Raw genomic sequence first — 19,368 nt, forward strand, 5'->3', positions numbered from 1 at the left:
TTCTCTAATTGCTTTAGGTGCAAGTTTAGGTTGTTTATTCAAGATGTTTCCTGTTTCTTAAGGTGGGATTGTATTGCCATAAACTTCCCTCTTAGAACTGCTTTTGCTGCATCCCATAGGTTTTGGGTCGTCGTGTCTCCATTGTCATTTGTTTCTAGGTATTTTTTAATTTCCTCTTTGATTTCTTCAGTGATCACTTCGTTATTAAGTAGTGTGTTGTTTAGCCTCCATGTGTTTGTATGTTTTACAGCTCTTTTCCTGTAATTGATATCTAGTCTCATAGCATTGTGGTTGGAAAAGATACTTGATACAATTTCAATTTTCTTAAATTTACCAAGGCTTGATTTGTGACCCAAGATATGATCTATCCTGGAGAATGTTCCATGAGCACTTGAGAAAAATGTGTATTCTGTTGTTTTTGGATGGAATGTCCTATAAATATCAATTAAGTCCATCTTGTTTAATGTATCATTTAAAGCATGTGTTTCCTTATTTATTTTCATTTTGGATGACCTGTCCATTGGTGAAAGTGGGGTGTTAAAGTCCCCTACTATGATTGTGTTACTGTCGATTTCTCCTTTTATGGCTGTTAATATTTCCTTATGTATTGAGGTGCTCCTATGTTGGGTGCATAAATATTTACAATTGTTATATCTTCTTCTTGGATTGATCCCTTGATCATTATGTAGTGTCCTTCTTTGTCTCTTCTAGTAGTCTTTATTTTAAAGTCTATTTTGTCTGATATGAGAATTGCTACTCCAGCTTTCTTTTGGTTTCCATTTGCATGGAATATCTTTTTCCATCCCCTTACTTTCAGTCTGTATGTGTCTCTAGGTCTGAAGTGGGTCTCTTGTAGACAGCATATATATGGGTCTTGTTTTTGTATCCATTCAGCCAGTCTGTGTCTTTTGGTGGGAGCATTTAGTCCATTTACATTTAAGGTAATTATTGATATGTATGTTCCTATTCCCATTTTCTTAATTGTTTTGGGTTCGTTATTGTAGTTCTTTTCCTTCTGTTGTGTTTCTTGCCTAGAGAAATTCCTTTAGCATTTGTTGTAAAGCTGGTTTGGTGGTGCTGAACTCTCTCAGCTTTTGCTTGTCTGTAAACGTTTTAATTTCTCCATCAAATCTGAATGAGATCCTTGCTGGGTAGAGTAATCTTGGTTGCAGGTTTTTCTCCTTCATCACTTTAATTATGTCCTGCCACTCCCTTCTGGCTTGTAGAGTTTCTGCTGAGAGATCAGCTGTTATCCTGATGGGGATTCCCTTGTGTGTTATTTGTTGTTTTTGCCTTGCTGCTTTTAATATGATTTCTTTGTGTTTAATTTTTGACAGTTTGATTAATATGTGTCTTGGTGTATTTCTCCTTGGATTTATTCTGTATGGGACTCTCTGTGCCTCCTGGACTTGATTAACTATTTCCTTTCCCATATTAGGGAAGTTTTCAACTATAATCTCTTCAAATATTTTCTCAGTCCCTTTCTTTTTCTCTTCTTCTTCTGGAACCCCTATAATTCGAATGTTGGTGTGTTTAATGTTGTCCCAGAGGTCTCTGAGACTGTCCTCTGTTCTTTTCATTCTTTTTTCTTTATTTTGCTCTGCAGCAGTTATTTCCACTATTTTATCTTCCACCTCACTTATCCGTTCTTCTGCCTCAGTTATTCTGCTATTGATCCCATCTAGAGTATTTTTTATTTCATTTATTGTGTTTTTAATCGATGCTTGATTCATCTTTAGTTCTTCTAGGTCCTTGTTAACTGTTTCTTGCATTTTGTCTATTCTATTTCCAAGATTTTGGATCATCTTTACCATCATTATTCTGAATTCTTTTTCAGGTAGACTGCCTATTACCTCTTCATTTGTTAGGTCTGGTGGGTTTTTATCTTGCTCCTTCTCCTGCTGTGTGTTTTTCTGTCTTCTCATTTTGCTTATGTTACTGTGTTTGGGGTCTCCTTTTTGCAGGCTGCAGGTTCGTAGTTCCCGTTGTTTTTGGTGTCTGTCCCCAGTGGCTAAGGTTGGTTTAGTGGGTTGTGTAGGCTTCTTGGTGGAGGGGACTATTGCCTGTGTTCTGGTGGATGAGGCTGGATCTTGTCTTTCTGGTGGGCAGGTCCACGTCTGGTGGTGTGTTTTGGGGTGTCTGCAGACTTTTTATGATTTTAGGTCACCTCTCTGCTAATGGGTGGCGTTGTGTTCCTGTCTTGCTAGTTGTTTGGCATAGGGTGTCCAGCACTATAGCTTGCTGGTCGTTGAGTGAAGCTGGGTGCTGCTGTTGAGATGGAGATCTCTGGAAGATTTTCGCCGTTTGATATTGTGTGGAGCTGGGAGGTCTCTTGTGGACCAGTGTCCTGAAGTTGGCTCTCCCACCTCAGAGGCACAGCACTGACTCCTGGCTCCTCAATTTGGGATGATTTGTTGTCTATTCATGTATTCCACAGATGCAGGGTACATCAAGTTGATTGTGGAGCTTTAATCCGCTGCTTCTGAGGCTTCTGGGAGAGGCTTCCCTTTCTCTTCTTTGTTCTCACAGCTCCTGGGTCTCAGCTTTGGATTTGGCCCCGCCTCTGCGTGTAGGTCGCCGGAGGGCGTCTGTTCTTCGCTCAGACAGGACAGGGTTAAAGGAGCAGCCTCTTCGGGGACTCTGGCTCACTCAGGCCGGGCGGGAGGGAGGGGGACGGAGTGCGGGGCGAGCCTGCAGCGGCAGAGGTCGGCGTGACGTTGCACCAGCCCGAGGCGTGCTGTGCGTTCTCCCAGGGAAGCCGCCCCTGTATCCCGGGACCCCGGCAGTGGCAGGCTGCACAGGCTCCCGGAAGGGCGGTGTGGACAGTGACCTGCGCTCGCACACAGGCTTCTTGGCGGCGGCAGCAGCAGCCCCAGCGTCCCACGCCCGTCTCTGGGCTCCGCGCTTTCAGCCGCGACTCGCGCCCGTCTCTGGAGCTCCTTTACGCGGCGCTCTTAATCCCCTCTCCTCGCGCACCAGGAAACCAAGAGGGAAGAAAAAGTCTCCTGCCTCTTCGGCAGCTCCAGAGTTTTCCCGGATTCCCTCCCGGCTAGCTATGGCACATTAGCCCCCTTCAGGCTGAGTTCTCGCCGCCAGCCCCAGTCCTCTCCCTGCGCTCTGACCGAAGCCCGAGCCTCAGCTCCAGCGCCGCCCGCCCCGGCGGGGGAGCAGACAATCCTTTCGGGCTGGTGAGTGCCGCTCGGCACTGCTCCTCTGTGCGGGAATCTCTCCGCTTTGCCCTACCTAGGTATGTGGGGAGTTTCTTGCCTTTTGGGAGGTCTGGGGTCTTCTGCCAGCGTTCAGTAGGTGTTCTGTAGGAGTTGTTCCACGTGTAGCTGTATTTCTGGTGTATCCGTGGGGAGGAAGGTGATCTCCGCGTCTTACTCTTCCGCCATCTTACCCGGAAGACTCCATACCATCATTTCTTGCCCAGACTACTTCAGTAGCCTCCTACCTGGTCTTCCTGTATCCATTCTTTCTTCCTCTGAGTCCATTCTCCCCATTTCAGCATGAGCTTTAGAAAATGTAAATCTGATCATGTTCTCTCCGTTCTAAAAACCGTTCAGTGGCCTCCCATTACTCTTAGAATAAAAATCAAGATCCTTTATTTGGCCTACAAACCCCAGTGTAGTCTGGCTGCTTCCGTCTCGTGTCTTCAGATAGGCAGGACTTTCCCTCATCACAGGATCTTTGCACATAGTCTTCCCTCAATCTAGAACAGTCTTTTTCACCTAATTTTACTTACTCTTCGGATCTCTTCTCAGTAGTCATTTCCCCAGAGAAACCTCCCTTGATCCTCCAGACTGAGTCAGAGACCTGTTAGACAGTACAGTGGTACCATGTTGAATTTCAGACCCAGAACTACTAACTCTTAATCCATCATAATCCTTAACACAGTTGTAATTTTACATTTATTTGCATGACTGTTTAATTAGTGACTCTTTTCTCTATGCCAAAGGACTTGAGGACCTTTTTTTCACTTATCAGTGTATCCTAGTGCCTAGCATAATGCCTGGGACATAGCAGGCACCTGATATCTATTTGGTGATGTGTAGGTGGGTGGATGAATGGGTGGATGAATCGAGCCCAACACAGTTTTAGACCCACAGTGGAGAAGTAGTGAGAAAGTGATGTGATTTACTAAGGAAGTTCCTGGGAAGCTAAAGAGCAGCTTTTACTCAAATTTTTTTGAGTGATGGCAACATGGCATATAGGAAAGTCCAGGCGCTTTAGAATCAGGCACTCTTGGTTTCAGGTCTCAGGTCTTTGTGTTATAAACTATGTGATCTTAGATAAACCACCTAATTTCTTTGAGTCTTACTTTCCCATCTGTAAAAATAAGATGATAATATTTTCCAGGATTATGGGGATTGAATTAACCCATAGTTAATAATATATGAAAAGTACACAGCCTAGTGTTTGGGGTGGTAGGTAGTCAATAAGTGTGAAGTCCCCTTTCCTTCTAAATTTTGATAAAATCTTTATTGTGTTACAGCCCAATAACGTTAAAATGTGTGTGTGTTGGAGTGGCGGATGCCACATCATAACATGCCATTACGTAAGATTCCTTAAAAGGCAGTTCGCTCGTAGACTGCAGTCATAGGTGGTACCTTTAGAAGTACCGGGAAGCCTTCATTATGACGAGTCTCTATTTTTTTTTAATTTATTTAATTTATTTATTTATTTATTTTTGGCTGTGTTGGGCCTTCGTTGCTGCACGTGGGCTTCCTCTAGTTGTGGCGAGCAGGGGCTACTCTTTGTTGAAGTGTGCGGGCTTCTCATTGCGGTGGCTTCTCTTGTTGCAGAGCATGAGCTCTAGGCGCACAGGCTTCAGTCCTTGCGGCACACGGGCTCAGTAGTTGTGGCACGTGTGCTCAGTAGTTGTGGCTCATGGGCTCTAGAGCACCGGCTCAGTAGTTGTGGTGCATTGGCAGGCAGATTCTTAACCACTGCGCCACCAGGGAAGTCCCAAGTCTCTCTAATAATGTGGTCTCACAGCCTGAAACCTGAAGGCATTGTAATAAACTTTAGTGTACTTTTGTAATTTATGCAGTGCTATAGCTTATAGCCTCTCAGAGCTAAATCATTAAAATATAATTTACTTAAACTGTATACAACATTGATTCATAAGCAACCTAGATTTCTTTTCAACCAACCTATATTAATATAAAGTGTCTGCTTCCATCCCTACTTTATTTTTTCCAGTGGTGAATGAACAGGCTTTGGGTCAGCTAACCAAATTCTGTGTTTCTTTTAGTAGGGGTGCAATAACAGGTTATGAGTAGGGTTGCAAGAGTTTCTGCAAAGGGTGCAGTTCAATCTAAAAAATTAAAACAGGTGTGTTTCACAGTTGCCTTCTTTAGGAAATCAAGAGAGAACTACAGGGGAATGTGTAACCTACGCTTGTAACATTTGGCCAGAGGTAATGAATAGTAATATGGTATATTTTTACAGCTATAGTTTCTTTTTCTTTCTTTCTTTCCCTCACCCCCTCCAAAAAATAATAATATTAATAATGGTATGCAGCATGTAATAGTGAAAAGTACACTGGACTAAGAAGTTACTAGTGCCGGGTTTGAAAGCCACCTCTCTTACTAGTTATTTTTATGGCCTTAGGCAAGTTTCTCCAATCTCTGAGCCTCAGTTTCTCCCTCCATAAAATCAGAGAATTGGATTAACTGACCTATAGTGTACTAACCAGCTCTAAAATTCTCTGATCTCAGGTAGCCTAAGTCTTTGCTCATTTGGATATATAAGAATAACTTGTAAATTACCAAACATATTTGATCATTTGAAGGGGACAGATCATGGGCCTAAATAAAATGAATCTAAGCAAACATGCAAAATGCCATATGCCCCTGAATTTGGGTCCTGCATAAGTCCTCCAAAGGCAGGTGGCAAATATTCAGTTAGGGTATTGGCTTCACAGAGAAGCCATGTGTGATTAGGAAAAGTGACTGCCCAACCGTCCCTGATAGGATGCCAAGATCACCGGGTAATGTTCTAATTTTTTTAATTTTATCAGTATTACTTAGTAAATCATAAAAATTAAAGCGTTAGTGGGCACTCAATAAAGTACATATTGCGAAGTCAACTTGGGAGGAAGAGTACTCACCCAAGGGTATCTAATGAATTTCCCTGAGCTTGGGGCTAATTAACCGACCTGCATCAAAATAACTTGAGCCTCAAACCAACAGAAATAGTGATGAAGGGAATTTCCAATTTTGCCCATATCTAGGACTAATGACTATCCTGGGAATTTATGTCGAAGTAGAAAGTATGCATTTCAGTCCATCTAAGATGCTCCCAGACTAGCCATTTTACTATCCAAAGGCCATTTTCATTCCTTGCTACATGTAGCCCATCTGCATCTTCACGCTGTCACATCTGGAAGGCTCTCTTTCCTAGCTGCACCTCATTGTTTTTAGGGGCCAGATACTATCTGTATAAGCAGTTAGAGCAAAAGCTCATAGAGGCTTAAACCACAAATTTATTTCCTGTGATTTATGGAACAGTCTTCTTCCTTTGATAATAGTACATAATATTGCTCCATTGTTGGTAGCACCTGTGAGAAACTGAATAGGGAGGTGTTCGGTTTCTGTTTTTCATCAATATTTAAAAATAGGTAGCAGAAGATGGGACATTAAACTTTTTTCCCCTCTCTTTGAATTTAGCATAGAAGAGGTTATATATTAAATATTAAAGGCCTTGTTCCTATCTAGCCTGTTCATTTTTTAATTCAAGGGCTGAGTTTTCTTTTCAGTACACTGATTGGAATCAAAGAGTAGGAGTCAAAAGGGAGTGTCATAAATAGAGACCAGGGCTGTTCAGCTTAAATACCAACACACACTATTTCTAGACAGCATGCTGCTGTAGCTGTGTGACTTAAGCAAAATCAAAACTCATACACAGTGGAGGAAGATGTGCCAGACAGCATTCTGGCCTAGAAGATGTGCCCAAAGTGGAATAAGTTTTAAGACTAAAGAAGTTAGCAAAGGGTGTAGTAAAAATATTTGTAGCTTTAAAAAAAAAAATATATATATATATATATATATATATATATATATATATATTTGTAGCCTTCATTGAGAACTGTGTAGGAGAGTGAGAGGACAGCAGAACTAAAGTCCTTCTATTTATTTCAAGTCTCCCAAAGATGCACAGGAACACAGTGGAGATTTTAGGTGAAATTTGGTCAGCTTTGAATTAGGAGGACATTTCCTTGTGCAGCCTGTGGATTCTCACTTCCTCATCAAGGGCAGGATTGCTCAGCCCCTGGCTCTTTAAGCTAGCTTTAGACTCCTGTAAACCACATACCTGCCAGCCCATCCTGGCAAACTAATCACCTGCTCATGATCTGGGCAACTTGCTTGTTTTCAACCTTTTGCACTCTAACTGCCTTACCACCCGTCACTTGGCAAACACACAACCAAGTTTTTCTCATTACTTCTTAAGAAATTTGTGTGAGTCGCTCCACATTTTGTACTTTGTTCACCCCTATGTCATGAGTTGTATTATATCTGTATGTGCCTTTTACCTCCCCTAGAGCCCTGGAGAAACAGGCAGTTCCTGTAGTAATTAGCCCAGTAGTTACCAGGTGGAGACGCAGATAGAAGAATCCTATCTGGAATCTCAGCTTTAACTGAGAAGTGTGGAAATTGAGGGGATTGTTACAGTGATCTTTAGGGAATGCAGTTTGTTTGTTTTTTTTTTTTGCGGTACGCGGGCCTCTCACTGTTGTGGCCTCTCCCGTTGCAGAGCACAGGCTCCAGACGCGCAGGCTCAGCGGCCATGGCTCACCGGCCCAGCCACTGCGCAGCATGTGGGATCTTCCCGGACCGGGGCACGAACCTGTGTCCCCTGCATCGGCAGGTGGGCCCCCAACCACTGCGCCACCAGGGAAGCCCCCTGCAGTATTTTTTTATATCATATCAGAAGAAAGTGCCGCTCTGTGTCTACTAATGTAAATGTCATTATTTATATTTGAGGAATACTTTACTATAGGTTCTCAGAAAGTGTGCAGAATCTCTAGGTAGATTGGAAGATCTCATTATAAAAGGAAAGCAGGACGTAAACAGATCTGATATTGTTGAAGGGAAACCTAAAGTAACAGAAAAGAGAAGAAGTTTATATGTAGGAAGAGAGGAGAAGAAGGCCTTTGTGGGCCTTTCTTCACCAAGAGATGAATCTATCCTTCATAAAAAAGAAATAGTACCCTGTAGTCATGCAACATTGATGAGGCATTAAGAGGAATGCCTTACTTAAAAGGTCCACAGCTCCTAGGAGGGGAAGCAACTTTACTCTCCATGTCAAGGAAACATACAGGAAATTCTCCTGCCTGAGACTGTGAATTTTCAGACCATCCAGACAAAGAAAGGACATAGATGAGGATGTCTTCCTTCTGCATGTCACAAAATTAGTAGTGATACGGGACTTGATCTTCTAAACTTTTTATTCAACTAAAATAGACTCATTGGTAAGTTCTTTCCTACTGATAAGTTCCTTTCCCAGCGTACAGAGGAAGGAAATAGGGGAACTGCTATTCTGACCTGAATTCTAATTAACAATGAGAAATTGGTTGGGAAAGTGGAAGTGGAAGAGCCCAAGTAGGTGGGGGGAAAAGTTACCTGGTAAATTGTTTTATTACACATAAATGGTTGCCACTCTGCCCTCAGGAGGCAGGGGCAGGGGTATTTACTTCCCTGCCCCATTGACATGAGCTTCGTGACTTGTATGTGGCTTACATTGGCCAAGAATTGGAAGCAAACATGACCTACGTACATTACTTCTGGACAAATGCTTTTACTACATTCTCATCGTGCTCTTTTTTCCCATCGGCCACAAGATCAGCAATACCTCAGAAAGAGGCTTTTTTATCGTTTCAAGCCAGGATGGACATGCAGCGTAAGTTTTAAAAAGCCAATTCATTGATGTAAAGCAGTGTTTCTCAATCAGGGGTTATTTTGTTCCTCCTTACCCCCACCCAGGAGACATTCAGCAGTGTTTGGAGACTTTTTTGGTTGTCATAACTAGGGGAGTATAATTGTTGGGAGATGGAGGGAAATCAAATATTAATACAAAGGAGGTTTGTAATCAAAGATAAATAGGAGGGCTTCCCTGGTGGCGCAGTGGTTGAGAGTCCGCCTGCTGATGCAGGGGACACAAGTTCGTGCCCCGGTCCGGGAAGATCCCACATGCCGTGGAGCAGCTGGGCCCGTGAGCCATGGCCGCTGAGCCTGCGCATCTAGAGCCTGCGCATCTAGAGCCTGTGCTCCGCAACGGGAGACGCCACAACAGTGAGAGGCCCGCGTACCGCAAAAAAAAAAAAAAAAAAAAAAGATAAATAGGAGTCTTACACTCCTCTAAAAATAACATTAAAAGAACCTAAGGTCCAAAGTTGACATAATTTAGACCTGCAAAAAATGCTAAGATCCCAAAAGGGTTTTTGCTTGTTTTAGCTGTGTTAGCAGCAGGACCAAGCAAGAAATGGATCTCTTGTTTGATGCATCAAGGCTTGCCTCAGTTCCTCATCACTGGCCACCAGCCTCTGCTGGACACCTACTTCTTATTCTTCCATAATAGCTGATTCCTCAGCATTTTGTTTTCTTTTGAGGCAGTGGACTTCTTTAGTTCTGTCTCTTAAAGCTTTGCATGTACTTGCCGTACCGGAATCAGTCTCTGTACACCTTTGTACCTTGGAGTTGCCCTTACTTCAAAAACTTTAAAATGATAGATTTTGAATATACCTGTCCTTTCTGACAGAGCTATACAAGGATGGAATGCTATATTTCAGGGGTATTGGTTCCCTTAAATATTTTTATTAAATATTTGTTAAGTTTATTAATATAGTACATTAAATATTAGTAAACAGTTAGTGTAATTATATTAAATATTTGCTTAAATATTTTCAAGCAAAGGCCAGAGAGCCACTTGATTGTTCTCTTCCAACCCTGATTGCTTGTAACTCTAAATTTAAAACTCTGGATTGACGTTAAGAACAAATTTTTCATCATGTGTCTCTTAGCTCCTAGCATATTTTAGCCATGTCTAAAAGCAGTATACTAGTAGATAATGATACCTGTCCTTCTGTGGCCATAAAAACTCCCTTGATCTTCTCCTTTCTCTGAGAAAAGAAGGGGTAACTGCAGGGTCCTGACTGGAGTCCAGCTCTATTAATTGTATATAGCCTGTGAGAATTTGCTCTTCACATTAGTAAAGCTCTCTTGTTTACCTAGCCAAAGCTGTGTTTCATTACCTACTATCCTGTCTGAGTCACCAAATCCACATTCTAAAATACTTGCCTGTTCATTTTAGGTCTTCCAGGTTCATAGAAGAATTACTAAAACATAGTCAACCAGCAGTGGTAGTGTGAAAAAGGCATGTTTGTACACTTACTCCTCACAAGCTTATTGAGTGGTAGGAGATTCTGTAAAAGTAGAAACCATTAGTAAATTTCCATTTGCTTTCACTTTGATTCAGCTGATGGATGAAAATCATGTCTCGTGTTTTCTCTTTAATGATAGTACTGAGGATTATGTAGCATTTGGCACACATTCTTAAATTATTACATTCTTTATTAATCTTAATTATTTATAAACTATGTATCAGTCAAAAATTCTGAAATCAGAAAACAGGAGAATGGCTTAATAGTAAAGTAAGGCAGAGTTTAAGAAAAGAGTTTAGGGCCTCCCTGGTGGCGCAAGTGGTTGAGAGTCCGCCTGCCGATGCAGGGGATACGGGTTCGTGCCCCGGTCTGGGAGGATCCCATATGCCGCGGAGCGGCTGGGCCCGTGAGCCATGGCCGCTGAGCCTGCGCGTCCGGAGCCTGCGCGTCCGGAGCCTGTGCTCCGCAACGGGGGAGGCCACAACAGTGAGAGGCCCGCATACCGCAAAAAAAAAAAAAAAAAAAAAAAAGAGTTTATAATATAATGTGACATTTAAAGTAAGTGTTTTATGTGTTATTAAATGTATTTTATGGGTTCCTAATTTTTCATTTGTAAAATAAATCTTTCTGAGTTTTGTGCCTTCAGATTCTTGGCCCTTAAAATGTCTGCCTGGTCCCCCTTTATTCCCCCCACCCCAAAAAAAGAATTGCTAAGTCACAAAATAATATAGACAGCAAATAAACATTCTCAAAAAGTAAATATTACTAGTAAGTGAAGAAATACAAATTAAAACATCAAGCTACCATTTTCCCCTATTAAAAAATTTTTGTTGTTTTATTACGGAAGTGTAACACACCTCTATTGCAGAAAATAAGAAAATACAAATAACATCCTGTGAATTGATCTTTTTTTTTTTTTTTGCATCTCTGATTATTTTGTTAGAACTCGTTCCTAGAACTCCTATTGCTGAGTCGAAGCATATTGCATTTTTAAGGCTTTGATTATCTTTTGCCAAGTTGCTCACTAGAAAGGTTGTATCAGATGTACGAGAGTGTTGGTCTATGCATTCTCTAATCCATATTGTTTATGTCGTTTATCTTCACCATTTTGATAACTCCAAAGTGGTATCTCTTTGTTTTAATTTGATTAATGATCAGAACATATTTTACATGTCCTAACATACTTCGAATTAAAGAAAAACTTCAGTGCCACATTATTTATAAGAGAAAAGACACACACACTCTCACACACACACACCCCTAAATGTTCAACAAAAGGAAAGCAGTTAAATAAACTATTAAATAAACTATGATACTTCTAAACAGTAAACTGTGAAGCCGTTAAAACATTAAGTATGTGAAGTATTTTTACTGACATAGGAAAAATATTTATTGTATAATATTAGCTAAGACAATTAGAATGGTAAATTTTATATATAATTTGATCTCTGCTATACTCTTTAAGCATATAAGAAGAAAAACTTGAAAGAAAATATGCCAACATGTAATTGCTTCTGCATGCTAATAGGTGTTTTTTAATATTTTTCATAATTTTTAATACTTCCCACATTTTTATAATTAACATTTGTATCACATTTGTGCAGAAAACACATTTTTGTTAAGTATACTGCATAAATGGTGCCAGAGGGGAAACTGTCCACCTGCATTTTGTATTCTAAAGATAATATTAAACATTTGGTATTAAAACAGGGAACATCAACAGGTAACATAAATAAGATTCTGGTAAGCAGTTAAATAGCCAGTTGACAAAATGTTAAACGTTCCACTTGCTTCAGAATCTGACAGTTGTTGGAATGCTCTGAAAATGGAATGTTGTTTATGCGTTTTTTCCTTTTTAGGTTGCTGCTGTTGATCTTCTGGTTCCTGGAGTTGGAGAACTCTTTGGGGGAAGCCTCAGAGAAGAACGATACCATTTCTTAGAGCAGCAATTAGCCAGGTATTGGTGAGACCTAGAAGAAACAGAATTCAGAAATTGGGGATGGGGCACTCAAAGGCAGTCATGGCAAACTAACAGAGAATAGCACATGGGCCGTAGCTCCTGACAGACCTGGATCTCAGATTCTGTGTGACCTTGAGCAAGCTGTTACTTAACCTCTCTGAGCTTCTCTTTCTGAAAGACTAGAACTATTATATGAAACACAATGATTTTTTGCCACTATATGTATGTATCTCTCCCTATGGAAATAGCTGTTTTTAAAGTTAATGATAGGGCTTCCCTGGTGGCGCAGTGGTTGAGAGTCCACCTGCCGATGCAGGGAACACAGGTTCGTGCCCCAGTCCGGGAAGAGCCCACATGCCGCGGAGCGGCTGGGCCCATGAGCCATGGACGCTGAGCCTGTGCATCCAGAGCCTGTGCTCTGCAACAGGAGAGGCCACAACAGTGAGAGGCCCGCGTACCGCAAAAAAAAAAAGTTAATGATAGAGGGGTTTCCCTGGTGGTGCAGTGGTTGAGAATCTGCCTGCCAATGCAGGGGACACAGGTTTGAGCCCTGGTCCGGGAAGATCCCACATGCCACAGAGCATCTAGGCCCATGTGACACAACTACTGAGCCTGTGCTCTAGAGCCTGTGTGCCACAACTACTGAAGCCCATGCACCTAGAGCCCATGCTCCTCAACAAGAGAAGCCACCACAAAGAGAAGCCTGCGCACCACAACAAAGAGTAGCCCTTGCTCGCTGCGACTAGAGAAAGCCCATGTGCAGCAACGAAGACCCAACACTGCCAAAAATAAATAAATTAATTAATTAAAAATTTTTAAAAAAGTTAATGATAGAAAAGGAAAATTTTCCCCCTTAAAGTTTGTTCTTCACTTTGTGTGTGTGTTTAACTCTCAATTATGACTGGCAGACTCCTACAGGGCATAAGGACAGGCCCTGAAGCAAGGAAAGGATAAAGATGGAGGGAGAAAGAAACTAAAAATATCCACTAAGCAAGCTAGCATTTAGAATAAGCAGTTTTCCCTTCCTCAGGTTTTCTACTATGTAAGCATCTTGATTTAGGTATTTGAATAACTTTATTTTAACTCACTGTTTGAGACCTGGGAAATGTATCCATAAACACCAGAAAATGTTTTGGAGATGAGGAGGAGGGAATCATGTTTCTAATCGAACTACCACTCCTGTATATGCATGGTCTGCCAACAAACCACAATGACTTCCTAAACTAACCAAGGTTATAAACCTCTGTTTTCCATGGTTTCCACTTTTACTGTGCCAGACCGTTTTAAAAAATGACTTTCCCATGTTGAAGGCTTAATCTTTCTCTCCAGATAATACTAAGTTTCACAGTAACCTGGAAAAGTCATGATTGTTTGACATGTTTATTAAATTAGCCATTTGTTAAGGCCTTCTTTTCCTAATGGAGAAATGCTTAAAAAGTTGTTGATTTTCCCAGATCCGAACCTATGAGTCTGTTGAGTAACTTGGTTTTGTAATCCCAATCATTTGAACTGCTCTATTTGGTTAGTGTCCAGAAGAAAGAGGATAAATATGTTCTGGGAGGACTCTTTTATCACATAGACTACTAACTCCTTAGTATTACTATAGTGTTAAGAAGTCCTGGAAAAATCGTGGAATTGAAGTGATGGTAAAACTCCTTAGATGGAAAGAATTTGAAGATTTTCTGGGTTTTTTTAAAGCACAATAAAAATCACACATGGCAAGGAACTTCATCTGTTGAAAGATTAATTGGTCTGTTTTCTTTGCTTGCTTCCTTCCTTCAGGAAACCTTTCCTCATAACATTAAATGTTTACCTAATATCTGATAATATCCAAATTTGTCTTTCCTAATGAAGTGGATATATGTGTTTACCTATCTCAGAGATCTGTCTGTGACTTCTGTTCATGTTTTTCATATTTTTGTATATTTGAATTTTTCATAACCTTGATCACTTTGAGGTACACAGTGGTCCCAAACACTTTTAAGGGCTGAAATTAAATTTCATGAGTACTAAAAGCTTTAAGTTGTTTTAACATTTCTCAAATTGGCAAAAACCAATTTGCAGCCATATTATGAAGGCAGCCTCAGAATCTATTATTGTTTTAATATTGTGGAAAGAAAATTGTGTCTCTACATCACTTGTCTGTGTGTGCCTTTCAACAACCCTATATAGTAGTAATTGTACTTTTCTTATGTCACAGGATGATAAATTTATCTCAAATGAAGCCCTTCTTTTGGGCTCTGGACCATACTTTCCTTCTATAGCATTTATTATTTGATAATACCTTGGACTATTGGTTTTCCTACTATTGGTTATCTTACCTTTCTTACCACCTAATAAAGGCTCAGCTTCTTAAGTGTATTGCGTGTTATTTAAGAGCACAGGTTTTGGTATGTACTTCTTTATAAAGAGCACTGTGCACACAACCCAGAATAAATGTTTGGTGGTTAGTATATTTATCTTATTGCCATTCTCTGAAATAATTTTGTTGTTTTCCTTTTACAGGTCAGGACTAACAGAAGCCTACCAATGGTGAGAATGTGACCCCTGATGACTCTTATTCTAGTTGTGGGTCTGAGTGTTAAATAGTTTTCACTTGTATTTCCAGGGTGCTATCGAAGAGTGTTAAAACAATGAACAGGTTCTCAGATTATTTACTCCCTTTGAGTCTTTGAAAAGTAGTAATAATAATGTCTGCCATTTATTTATTACCTATTGTGTGCCAGATAACTGTGTTAAAATTTTGATGTATATTGTCTCGTGTAATCATCACAACCACCTGTTAGTTAGGTACTATTCTTATTCTCTTTTTATTATCCCTCCATGCCTGAGGCCTAGAGATGTTAACTGACTGAAGCAGGAGCACACAGTTAGAAGCATAGAGCTGGGACTTTGTTCCTAACCATTATGCTTCATTTTCTCTATGTGTGAAATTAGGAGCTTGAGCTAAGTGGTCCCTGAGGTCTCCACCAACTGTAGAGATCTAAGCTGCTTAGGGAAGATCATTGTCTGCATTCCTAAGTTGTTCTGGTGTTCTTTCTGCAGACCCTTTCTTCAAGTACTTTTCAGTATATACAAATTATTTATTTATTTTTATTTGTGTAATAAGACTCTTTCAGGATCTTAGTATAATAATATCAACAATATTATTAATTCTTTTGCTGTCCTCAGGAGAAGGAAAGGTTAAATTACACACTTGCCTTTTCGTAATGAAGGAGCTAGATTTCAGAGATGCAAAAAAGCCTAAAATTGGGTTCAAGTAATGGCCCTAGATTGCTTCACTATTTATCAGTAATGAATTTTGGCATATTTAATCTCTCTTGAGTCTTGGTTTTCTTGGCCGTAAAATGGAATGATAATATCTACTTCACAGGGTTATTGTTAGGATGAAAGGAAACAATACAGGTTAAGTATCTACACAGAGTAGAAGCTTAATTTAGTTTCCTTCCCCCTTTCCTTCTTTTGTTCTGAGTCTTGCTATTAGGTAGATGAGCCTGATTGTCAAGCTTATGCATTTTACCTCCGTTTCTTTCTGTCTACAAGGTAATATTCATAGTGTATAAAAACTAGTTATATATAAATCTTAATTATTGGTTTAGACCTTTTCTGGTCTTTATTAATCATTTCAATACTACTCTTTCCCAACTAACGTTTTCAAACTCCTAACATCTCCAAGTATAAATATTTATGATTTTGTTCATAAAAGAGACAGCAGGCTCAACATGGAGTCACTTGTGCTCAGCTCACATCACCAAACTGAGACTTAATACCTAACTTAATTAGAGTTGTGACATCCCCCAGGAGTGGAATCTTGAACCAGGGAACCTAAAATTACCTGGTCAACACTGGTGAGGTAATCTGCCTGCTAGACCCCTGCCATCTCCTAAAGGAAGGCGACCTTGCCTGAAACCACCCACTCTTTGCTAGTACCCACTTCTGCCTATAATCATTCTGTAGAGCTCTTGGGAGCTCTTTTCTATTGCTAGATGGGATACTGCCTGATTCATGAATCACTGAATAAAGCCAATTAAGATCTTAAAAATTGACTCACTTGAATTTTATTTTTTTAACAGTTGGAATCTGCTTCCTTTTATATGATAATCATAGCATTTAAGGTAGAAAGGACATTAAAAATCTCCAAGTCTGTGATCTCTGCTAGTGTTCTACCACACTGTGAATAGCCACCCCAGGTGTCTAAGAATTTTCTCACTTCCTGTTTCTACACGCCACATGCAAATAATCCGTAACTAGTTCCATAATTTTTGTACCATCTCTTCTATAATCTGGCTACCCTAGAATCAATATAACAACGATCAAACAAATAAAGATTCTTTTGAAAACTTGTTTTTAGAAGTAGATTTTTCCATCTGTCAAAGCAAAGGCAAGAAAAATGCTAAAGACAGAATCCCTCTTCTGAATTCAGTTTCCAGGCATTTATGCCAGTGTTTTGACATCGATGTATGAGAAATTTAAAGCCAGCTAAAACTAGATACTGGACTTCTAGCATCCGGCTCAGATCCTGCAGGTGTTTGTGGCAGGTGGTTTGACATGCCCTTCATCTCATTTTCTCACTAAATCAAAGTGTATTCTGCCCCCATGCCTTATGAACTTAAAGTTAATTCAGCTACCAAACATTTCAATTACTCAAGACTGTGTTCCTTCCATTATTCCTGATAGTTCTTAAATACTAACTCCTGTCTTATTGATCTCTCACTTGGTTGTAACTCACCTAGTTGCAATTTGTGTTTTATTTTAGAAAGAGAAGTACTTAATCTTAATTGCCTAGAATACCAATACATGTAGTCATTGTTATTAATAGTGGGGAAAAAGGTTATAGTCTTTATCCTTGAGGAGCCATATGACTACCAGCTGTGGTGCTTAAGTTTTATGCTGTATTTTTGTATATTTTACAAATCATTCAAGAAACTATAAGCTTATTTTCATCAATATTGTATAATTCAAGAATTCCCGCCATTAAATGACAATAAAAATAGTTACAGAGTCTTCCTCCTTCTCTTCCTTTCCTAAAATAACTTTATCCCAGGCTGGTGTATTGGAATCCGAGTTTGAATCATGAACATACCATTTTCTAACATGTAGTCTTATGTGGGAATAGAGTGTGCATGGATGGGCTTTAGAGGCTGTGTAGCCTTTCAGAAAAATGACTCTGGACATCTTCTACTAGGCTTAAAGCAGAGAAGTCAAAGTTTTTCCTCACTCCAGTGCTCAAGAGTATATTTTTATGCCTTCAAACAATAAATCATCATATAGTAAGCATCTATTCCCAGACAGTCACTAGAGATAAAGGTTGGCTAAGATGCAGTTCCTGCCCTTGATGTAGCTTACAGTCTAGTCTAGTAGAGGGTCTCTTTTTGTAATACATCAGGCAAAACTCTTCACCCTTCTCTGTGTGTTGAACAATATGATTTTGGTAAGGAAAAAAAAGAACATTATCATAGATATACCAAGACATAGAAGAGGAATATATTTAAAGAAAAATAAGTTAAGAGAAATTTTCCTGTAGCCTCATGAGACAAGTTTTCTGTATATAAGCACCTAACAAACTTTAAGGATCAAGTGACCAAAGCCCATGAATGCATGACAGGATATGCTGCTGTTTGTCTGGGTAATCTTGGACAGAGATCACTTTAACTTCTCTGTAAAAAGACTGGTCTACCACAGTGATGTGATGATAACAAATGATTGCAAAAAACTTTCGAAACATAAAATTCTGTCATAACATCTGATCTTAAATGAAGCATTTGTAGGTAATGATTCTCTGTTTTTCAAAATTAGGTATCTGGACCTCCGTCGATTTGGATCTGTGCCACATGGAGGTTTTGGGATGGGATTTGAACGCTATCTGCAGTGCATCTTGGGAATTGACAATATCAAAGATGTTATCCCTTTTCCAAGATTTACTCATTCGTGTCTTTTGTAGCTGAAGACTGCTTAAGGAAAACCACCCTGTGCCAGAGGTACTGCACATGAATATACAAACAGGGGAATGCATGTTTGAACTGTACAAATGCAGAAGTTTTCAATATGTAATTGTCATGCCAGAAGATACATGAAAGATACATGTGATCATGATTGTCATTGAAAGTTGAAGGCATTTCATGGAAAGATGAACTCCATCAAGAAGAGGTACTGGGCGTCCCTGGTGGCGCAGTGGTTGAGAGTCCACCTGCTGATGCAGGGGACACGGGTTCGTGCCCTGGTCCGGGAAGATCCCACATGCCACAGAGCGGCTGGGCCCATGAGCCATGGCCGCTGAGCCTGCGCGTCTGGAGCCTGTGCTCCGCAGCAGGAGAGGCCACAACAGTGAGAGGCCCGCGTACCGCAAAAAAAAAGAAAAAAAAAAGAGGTACTTACAGCAGATAGAATCTCAAAGCTATTAGCTATTGTGTCAATTAAGAAAAAAATGAAGAAATTGAACTAGATGATCTCAAAGGTACTTTCAAACTCTAGGACAGGTTGAAATTGTGTATTTTACTTCTTCAAGATTTTTTTTTTGATGTGGACCATTTTTTAAAGTCTTTATTGAATTTGTTACAATATTGCTTCTGTTCTATGCTTTGGCCCTTTGACCGCAAGCCATGTGGGATCCCAGCTCCCCGATCAGGGATCGAACCCTCACCCTGCGCACTGGAAGGCAAAGTCTCAACCACTGGACCGCCAGGAAGTCCCGAAATTGTGTATTTTACTTTGTCTTTAATCAGTAGACCACTGCCCTCTGTGACCTTTGAGAAGCAACTACTAGCTAAAAATAAAATGTTGTTGGATCTTTTCTCCCTTCCCATTTAACCTGTGATAAATTCCCATCTTATTCTCATTGCTTTACTAAACATTACAGAAGAAAATACTCCTTTTTCAGGTCTTGAATTAAGAAAATTGCTATTGTGAATTGAAATCTTTTTTCATCAGACTACATGAAAAATCACATTTAATAACTGTTGATCCTTAATTATAAAAGCTAACAAAGTGTATTATTTAAACTAATCACGGTTGTGTTGCAGTTAGT

General features: G+C 40.1%; 1 protein-coding gene across 3 annotated transcripts in view; it reads left to right on the top strand.

Annotated features, from left to right (window-relative positions):
- NARS2 (asparaginyl-tRNA synthetase 2, mitochondrial) overlaps nucleotides 1–19,151 on the top strand; it is a 150,740-nt gene extending 131,589 nt beyond the window's left edge. For 2 of the 3 annotated variants that reach the window (XM_060103966.1, XM_060103968.1), the window contains 4 exons: nucleotides 5,351–5,422; nucleotides 12,244–12,341; nucleotides 14,850–14,876; nucleotides 18,141–19,151. In XM_060103966.1, the coding sequence (XP_059959949.1) occupies nucleotides 5,351–5,422; nucleotides 12,244–12,341; nucleotides 14,850–14,876; nucleotides 18,141–18,285 (342 nt within the window). In that variant the 3' untranslated portion in view covers nucleotides 18,286–19,151. The remainder of the gene's footprint in view (nucleotides 1–5,350; nucleotides 5,423–12,243; nucleotides 12,342–14,849; nucleotides 14,877–18,140) is intronic. The other variant, XM_060103967.1, reaches the window with a different exon arrangement.
- The last annotated feature ends 217 nt before the right edge of the window (nucleotides 19,152–19,368 follow it).

The sequence above is a fragment of the Mesoplodon densirostris genome, chromosome 7 (genome assembly GCF_025265405.1).
Source record: "Mesoplodon densirostris isolate mMesDen1 chromosome 7, mMesDen1 primary haplotype, whole genome shotgun sequence".
In the NCBI taxonomy this organism is placed as follows: Eukaryota; Metazoa; Chordata; class Mammalia; order Artiodactyla; family Ziphiidae; genus Mesoplodon; species Mesoplodon densirostris.